An 8,913-nucleotide genomic window follows, 5' to 3' on the forward strand; every position below is an offset into this window, starting at 1 on the left:
ATGAGGATTCTTTTCACAAAAGCCGCAGCCACCCAGCCTTGAAATAGAATACCTATTAGACATAATAAAACAGAGACATTTTATACAGTTTCTTGGCAAAAGAACTCCTCCTTCCAGGTTTCTTGTAAATTTCCAGAAAGATACCCCCTATCTTCAGCTAGTTCGGACTGGTTTCTACCCCCTGGTGCAGGTCACACTGTTCTTTGTCCCTGAGACACCCAAAGGCCTTCATCTACGACCTAAATTGGCCCTCTCGCTTCCCTGTCCCCCCTCAGCTGCTAGAAAACCTCACAGAAACATATGATTAAACAGTTTGGAAACGAATGATTATAAGAAACACTGAATTTTCCGCAACAATACCAATAATGCAACCCATAGGCTGATCAATTACTTTTCTGATTGGAAAAGACTCAAGACTGCAGTTGCATGGATGCTGAAAGTAAAGAAAGTTCTACATGAAGTAAGTTGCAGAAGAAAACAATTGATGACAACTTTAAAGGATTCCAATGCATTAGAACAGAGATTACAACAAAGCAAAGCTTCATTTTGAGGAAAGTGCTTGTCTCCAGACGACCTTTCGGAGGCAGAAAAGGCTATTATCCAGTTCTGTCAATGGGAAAGATTCAGCGAAGAAATTTCATCACTGAAATCTGGAAGATCTGAAATCAGAAAACACAGTGCTATTCACAAATTAAGCCCCATTCTAGAAGATGGATTGCTGAGAATCGGTGGCAGGTTATGCAAAGCTGCTATGCCTGAAGAAAGGAAACATCCAGTTATTTTATCTAAAGATCAGCATATTTCCAAACTGATTCTTAGGCATATTCATGTAAAGAGTGGCCATAGTGGAAGAAACCATATGCTGTCTATATTAAGAGAAAAATACTGGATTACTCAAGCCAATGCAACAGCTAGAAAGATTATTTCAAGCTGTACTTTCTGCAAACGACACAAAGGTAAGCTAGGAGAGCAAAAAATGTCTGACTTACCCGAAGAAAGAATAACTGCGGATCTACCTCCTTTTTCAAATGTAGGAGTAGATTACTTTGGCCCAATTGATGTAAAAAGAGGCCGAACTTGTGTGAAACGCTATGGCGTAATTTTTACATGTATGGCCAGTAGGGCAGTTCATTTGGAGGTGGCATACTCATTGGACACTGATTCTTGCATAAATGCTTTTCGACGATTCATATGCAGAAGAGGACAAGTAAGTCATATGAGGTCCGACAATGGAACAAATTTTACTAGCTCAGAAAAGGAATTGAAAAGAGCACTGGCAGAGTTAAATCAAAATAAAATCACAAAGGTTTTAGCGCACAAAGGAATTAAATGGAGTTTTAATCCACCTACAGCGTCACATCATGGTGGTGTATGGGAGCGCATCATCAAAATGGTAAGAATGGTGTTGTCCTCCGTTTTGAATCAACAAACGCTGGATGATGAGGGATTGCACACTGTCCTGTGTGAAGCCGAGGCAATTCTTAATGATCGACCCATCACCAAAGTCTCCGAAGATCCAAATGATCTTGAAGCACTTACCCCCAATCATCTGCTTACAATGAAGAGAAAGTCAATCTATCCTCCTGGTCTTTTTGAGAAATCAGATCAGTATGTAAGAAGAAGGTGGAAGCAAGTACAATACATTTCAGATCTTTTTTGGAAAAGATGGATAAAAGAGTACTTGCCTTTGTTACAGGAAAGACAAAAATGGACCAAAGAGAGATGTAATCTTATGCCTGGTGATATTTTACTCATTGCAGATTCTACAGCCCCACGCAATTCTTGGACTCTTGGAAGAGTACTAGAGACTTTCCCAGATAAAAAGGGTTTGGTTAGATCTGTACGAGTTCAAACCAAAACAAACACAATAGTAAGACCAGTAACAAAACTTTGCCTTTTATTAGAAATGTAAAAAAAAAAAAAGGAAGGTTCAAATGCATGGTGTACTCATGTGTATATATATAATATCAAAAAAAATTGTAAGAGTAATTATTATTTAGAATGTATTGATGTATATGAACTGTTTGATGGCTCCTTATGTAATGTATGATTTGAATTGTTTATGCCCCCTAGGTCATTAACAATTACATACCTGTCAACCCTCCCGTTTTTCCCGGGATTCTCCCGTATTTTACCTTGCTATCCCGCTATCATCCCGTTTAAATATTTTCCCGTATTTCTCACGTATTTTTTTAATCTTTCTATATCCCACTGGGCGCACATCAGTTAAGCAGAAATCCCGCCCTGCAGCTAATTTCATTGGTTAAGGTTACAATGACAGCTAGGTTTCGGGATCAGTGTTTGGTGTAGGGAGCCGCTGAACTAGTTTTGGGGGATAAAAAAAAATCGCGCGAAGAAGAACAGCAGCACCCTGAGGATGGACGAACTATGCAGAGCTGCCAACACTCACGCAATTTATACTTTTCACACGCTCTCACGCCACACATCCATTTTCTCACGCACAGAAAAATCGTGAAGCAAAGAGGACTCGGAGACCGACAGACTAGACAGAGCAGGTTACTTATGATTTAAAAAAATCTCAGCTCTCAGATTCTGTACATTTTATTATGAAATTCAAACAATAAATACCGTTTTGGCGCTTGTAAATGTGACGTGACAGATCCCTAGCGGAACCGATCATCTCTACTAGCTAATAGTAAAAAAAACACGAACACTGTTGAAAGATACAGTAGGCTACAACTTACCGAAATGTATTCCTCATACATAATATCGACCAATCAGTGTTTTTTATCAGCGTGAAGAGGTCAATAACACAGCTGGAGAACAATTATGTCAGATTTACCTCAGGAAAGCCATTTAATGAACATAATATAGGCTATAGCACGTAGTTGGCAAGAAAAAAAGAGCTATAGAGAGTATTTAGCTAAATATGTGTACTATATTACATATTTATTATATTTTTACTTGTACCATTAAATAAAGTTGTTATTCTAATAAAAAAAAAACGCATTATATCTAGTTATTTTTAACCCTAAATAATACTGCCAGCTGATAGGGCTCTCTGTATCTTTACAGCATTAGGTGAGTTGTTGTTTTTTCTTGAGAAAAATTAACGCCTATCTTGAGTAGCCTACCTAATATTTATCCAAATGAGTCAATATTAAATCAGATCACAATAATTTAATTTAATTGAAATAATAAAAAAGCATATCTTACCAGAAATTAATTGTACCAGAAAATGTAAACATTGTAACATACGATGACCCCCCCCCCCCGTTCAGATCTCCCGTATTTTGGTATCGAAAAGTTGACAGGTATGAACAATTAGGGGCCGGTATGTTGGAGCCATTATGTTAATTTGTATTTTTTGTTTGTGACACTAGAGGGCGTATTAGTATGTGAGTATATTTAAAGTGATGATGAGTTACAGGTGGTGGGATTGTGACTGTGCTTATACCAAACAGTTGTTAGCAATAAGTCAAAGTATTGAGTATAATTTGTGTTTGTTTTATTTGTTATTTGCGATGCCAAAAAAAAGGGACAATAAATGGATTTGGCATATCCAAATACTCAAAAGGTATGGACAATGAATATTTAAAGCACGCGTCAGAAACAGACTAAGCAATCTGCGTCCCTACAATCCCTTTAAGGAGGTGCAGCTGGCACACCTGCAGCTCCTGTGTGTTGTGGTAATAATAATATAGACTAAAGTGAAAAGTGAAGACAAAAGTGAGCCAAACATGATATGATAATAGTTTGGCTGGTGAATGTGTACATTTCATTCAGTCTTACCACTCTCATGCCTGATTGCAGCTTCTCAACGAAAGAGGCCACATCATTGTCAGGAGCAAAGAAGAGACCTTCATAGAAGGACTTATCACCAGTTCTAAAATGAAAAACAATTGTAGAAAAAAATTATAATGTTGAATACAATGAATAGAAGAACATTTAGTTTGGGTATATCTCTAACTTTATATTCCCTTTCATAGTCATACTTTTTTGTATTGATGTGCAGTATGGGACTATACAAACCCTTTTGAATTGTTAAGCGATAAGCCTTCCTATTTCCACCTGCTGACACAGCCACCATGTTTGGAGTGCAAGCTGGGCACTGCATTATGTCATCCTTTCTCAAATATTTGTCTAGCTCCGATATTGAATATTTATACTGACGAAAACTTAGGTGAAATGTATCTCGGCAGATTTGACCAATCTGTTAGAGATGCAAAGGGAGTAAAAAAGTTGCATTTTTGACATTACACATATCAAACCATCTGTCTAAAGACAGGCAAAATGTCATCATATATTGGCCTCAAATGCATGGTGACTGACGCCAGTGTGTATTCAAAATGAAGAAAACAAGAGACACTGAACTGAGCATGATTACTCCTATAACTAATTTAGCTCCACAGTGAGTGCTCCATTAAGGCTTTATAACCTCCTCCTTCAACAGGTCGTTACTGTACAAGTAGAAAAGAAGCCCTCACTGAGAGTAGGGGTGTCAAAATTGATCGTTTCTACGATGCATCGCGATGCAGACGAGGACGATTCGGTATCGGTTCAGTAATAGACCATAACCGATTATAATGTACCGAGTTTTCTGACGTCATTTGTCGCGTACGTGCATTGTGGCGGAAGCATACAATGGCAGAGGGAGGCGAGACGCGAGTGCTAGAATATAAAAAATGCTCCAACTACTTTAAAAGCCGACATCTGGGCACGTTTCGGCTTTTATGAACAACCTGGTAAGCACGACCTGCAGAAGACACGCGCTGTGTGCACTCTTGTCACACACAAATTGAATATGCAGGAGGTAGCCTAATACCACTAACTTCATAAACCACGTTAGCCGTTTTCACCCCGAGCTGTTAGCTGTTAAGAGTCAGAGAGATGCGCGGATGAGCTCCAACGCCGAATCCGCAGCCAAAAATAAACAGTCCACCCGCCCCAATAATATTCTCTGATTTAAGTATCCGCACCCGATGGTCAAATTACAATTATTCTGTGTTGTTACGCGTGATTCTAAATGGATGATCGTCACCTTCAACAGCGGACTCGGCGACGGTTGATGCGCGCATCTTTAATGGTAACATAATAGCCTACACTGATTAATGAGCGCTGCTTTTAAATGAAATTTTTTTTTAAACTACATTTATTTGACAGATTTTCCTTTTCTTAATGGCATAAACAAGCTTTACTCCCTTGAAACTTTAACTGGAATTTCACTGTTTCTGTCACTGCGACTTCCCAAGCACACACACACGTGCGCACACATCACTTTTGAAGAGAAATTTAAAATTGAGGATGCGGTGCATCGCGATGCATTGTGATATCGAATTGAACTGAATCGATGACATGATAATCGTAATCGAACCGAACCGTGAGACCAGTGTAGGTTCACACCCCTAACTGAGAGTAGCCATTCCTAAGGAGGTCCCTGCAGTCAGCAGGTCTAACACCCTCCCCCCCCCCATTAGCAAAAGTTAGTAGTTTGCAAGACTGAATGTAGTGTTGGTACTTTACCCTTCCATGACGTTTTGAGTTTGTCTCTAGCATCTTCACAAATGCATGATGAGACATACTCGGTGCATCCAACTTCATCTGTTCATACGTTTTGAAAACATTTACATGATAGACTGTCTGGAACTTAATAGTGGATGCGGGCCACAAGCCACTCCACACAAGGTCCTTGACATCAGGTGTCCAGTCACTGCCACAGCTCTGACAATTTACTTCTGGGAGCATGAGATCAAATCGTCCTATAATAAAATGGGTAATGGTGATTGATATGTAGATTTCCATAAAACATCTTTGTTTGAGAAAGCAGGCTTTGAAATGGCTAGACCTTGTTACACAGACACATACCATTCATTGTGACTAGAGTGACAGGTCGTCCTGGCCTGACCTTCACAGAGGCTCTGCTGCAAGAGCACACGGCTGTCGGCAATGCAAGTGGGAGAAGCCGGGCTGTAGCGAATGGAAAGAGAACACCATGTATATCAACACAAATTGTATTGTTACAAATATATATGCTCATATAAACTATAATATATATGCTCATATAAACTATAATATATATGCTCATACCCTCTGAAATAAGACAATACGTCCCATTGCTTCTTTTCTGCACTATTACAGTTGGAGAAATGGGTTGGTGAAAACCCTCCACTAAATAGTCTCTGTTGTGCAGAACATGCTGCCGGTGCTGAGAAACATCACATTTCTCACAAAAGAGATGCCGTGGAAAACAGTCGAGGCAGCGTATCACAGCCTCCTCACTGCAGTGACCACAGGTCTTCTGGACATTGGCAGCAGACAATACAGCCTCAATCAGCTTTGGCCGGGCCGTGTCCCACCTCTCATGTGTTACAGTCTGGCGGAGAGCCCACTTTCCTTCTGGATCCTCCTGGGGAGACATGGCACGCTCTGGCAGCCCAGAGAGGATATCTTGTAATGCTGCCAGGGAATCTAAAACAGTAAACAATTGTGACAAAATATTTAAATCAATGCATCAGTAAATGAAATACTGGATAGTGGAATACTGAATGGCATTTTACCTGCAACTATATTCCCAGAGTCCATTGGAACTACACCAGCTGCAACACAGAGAAATATGGAATCACTGGAAAGGATAGCAATGTCACCAAAATCACAGGATACAATCACATTACTTCAATACAATACACAATACCATTCTCAATTGAAAATGTGAATTGAAATGCCGTCTGGTGTTAGCGAGACAAGCAATCACTGGCAGTACATACATTTTACATCCACGGAGGCTCCTTAACATTAAATATAACCAACTTCATGCCAAAATAGCTAACAAACCTTCTTGATCTATGAATAGAGGTTTCCCCTTAGCATTTCGCTTGTGGCCACGCTGGCAAGGCCGTACTGCAGGTGGCTCAGTAGGGGTCTGGGTAGAGTACGAAGTAGCTGCACCAGCTGCACTTTCAATATAGATGTCCCCAAGGACCATTGCAGCTTCCAAAAGCTCTTTATTACAGTGGCCTGCCATTTATATAGACAGACCAACAGACAGAGTGACAGACAGATGCAGAGTGTGTGTGTGTGTGTGTGTGTGTGTGTGTGTGTGTGTGTGTGTGTGTGTGTGTGTGTGTGTGTGTGTGTGTGTGTGTGTGTGTCAGAGAGAGAAAGAGAGAGAAAACACGAGGGAGAGAGAGGTGACGGAGGGTAAGAGAGTGAGGACAAAATTTGGGAAAAGAGAAACTGAAGACGTTGGGAGAGGTTGAGAATGGAACAGAGTAAAAAAAAAGAAGAGAGAAGAATGGCTCTTAAAAGAGCCGTTGGTCACGCTTTTAAAGAGGACGACTGTAGGGTTGGATGAGGTAGGTGTGATTGGGAGTTGAAGGAGATTGGAATGCTGCAAAGTAAAGGAAGGTTGAATTAGACAAAAAAAATGGTCACAGATACTAAATACACCTTAGCCCTTGTGTAGTAGGCTACACCTGTTCAGATGATGATATACTGGAGTGAACACTAAACATGGAAGAAAGGCAATTTCATTTAAATGATAATGGTCATAATTTGACATACTATACATGACAAGTTGATGAAGACGTTAAAAAGTGTAAAGGGGGGCATTAACAATTCACCAACTTCATCATGGCACGTTTGTATATGTAACTTATTAATTTAATATTCATTTTTAAAAACTTTAAAACATGTTGATGGTACATCAATGTAAATTACACAAACCACTTGAACACAGACCGCAAATTCACAGGATATATTGGGTTATTTTAGGCTGGGTTCAAAGTCTACATTCGACCGATAAAATAAAATAAAAAAAATTAAAAATAAACATAAGGTGATTAACAAATATAAAACACAAGTGTGAATACCAGAAGGTACATAAAAATATATGTGTTTTTTATGTTGTACTGGGTTATATAGCGTAAACTTTCATCTTCGTATGAAATAACTAATGTAAAATAAAATGTAAAATTTGTAAATGTGATTTGTAAGTCCGATGATGGCAGACAGAATTGCAAAATAAGCAATCCAACAGCACATTATACAATGTAAACAAAGACACGTTTTCTTGCGGCGGCCTTTATGAAATGAGCAGTGATGAAAGTTATTATAGTCTATCATGTTATGATCGGATGAGCAGCGTAGCTAGCTAGCGCTTAATGATTAGCTAAAACAACGCAGTGGGTGCTGTATATGGGTCAAATGTGCCTAAGACTTGCAGTTTGTATATATATATCTTTGTTTTTTCTCTTTTCGGAGGTAATCTTAACACTTGTGGGTTGTAAAAGATGAAAACTCACATGCTTTGCCCTCCAGTCTCTGTGATAGTCACGTGACTGCGCTCTGAAAGCACTTCGTAGGTTTCCGCAGAGGGTCGGAAATAAACTGAACAGAAGTTTTTTTTTCAGGAGAACTTGGCGTAAATTAACACGCAATCGCGAGGTTATGCAAGTCAATGGAGGCCAAACGGCGTTGATAAAAAACGCTAAAAAGCGATTATGCGTCTTGATAGCACGCCAAAATGGCATACGAATTGGCGTGTCATACATACGCCATGACCACCTTCTCCAGTGTTTTGCCAAGGCAATCCCAAGCTGTTGTTCATGGTACCGGTTCTCCAGGTCTCGACACAGTGCGAATGTGTGTCAGAGTTAAAGAAGCTTTACCCATAAAATAAAAGTATTTTTGATTTGCTTTGTTGGATAAAGGATATATCCCTGGCACATATTGAATGAACCCTTCAAACATGTCTGAGATGTCCCTCTTTATGTCTTTGAAGATGTCCTTTAAAAACAAAACAAAAAAAGCATATTTGTGAAACTTCCATTCGTTTAGGTGATATGCTCCATAATTAATATTACATTAACAATATAGGTATTTTTATTCTGACCTCCAGTTGGTCCACCAGTGGCAGTTCAATACTCATGAGAGTTTCAGTGAACTGCTCAGCCT

At 39.5% G+C, this 8,913-nt stretch overlaps 1 protein-coding gene across 1 annotated transcript; it reads right to left on the reverse strand.

The window, feature by feature from the left end:
• Positions 1-609: 609 nt before the first annotated feature.
• Positions 610-8,595, reverse strand: LOC309476592 (uncharacterized protein; the record flags this gene model as incomplete). The annotated part of the gene is made up of 7 exons (XM_082139691.1): positions 8,262-8,595; positions 6,793-7,348; positions 6,519-6,557; positions 6,049-6,429; positions 5,827-5,928; positions 5,544-5,720; positions 610-659 (listed from the first exon to the last, which is right to left on the reverse strand). Exons 2-7 carry the CDS (start codon positions 6,980-6,982, stop codon positions 610-612), a joined length of 939 nt encoding a protein of 312 aa, XP_081995817.1. The 5' UTR covers positions 6,983-7,348; positions 8,262-8,595.
• Positions 8,596-8,913: the final 318 nt, after the last annotated feature.

Source organism: Leuciscus leuciscus (genome assembly GCF_965113295.1).
Source record: "Leuciscus leuciscus genome assembly, chromosome: 1".
NCBI lineage: Eukaryota > Metazoa > Chordata > Actinopteri > Cypriniformes > Leuciscidae > Leuciscus > Leuciscus leuciscus.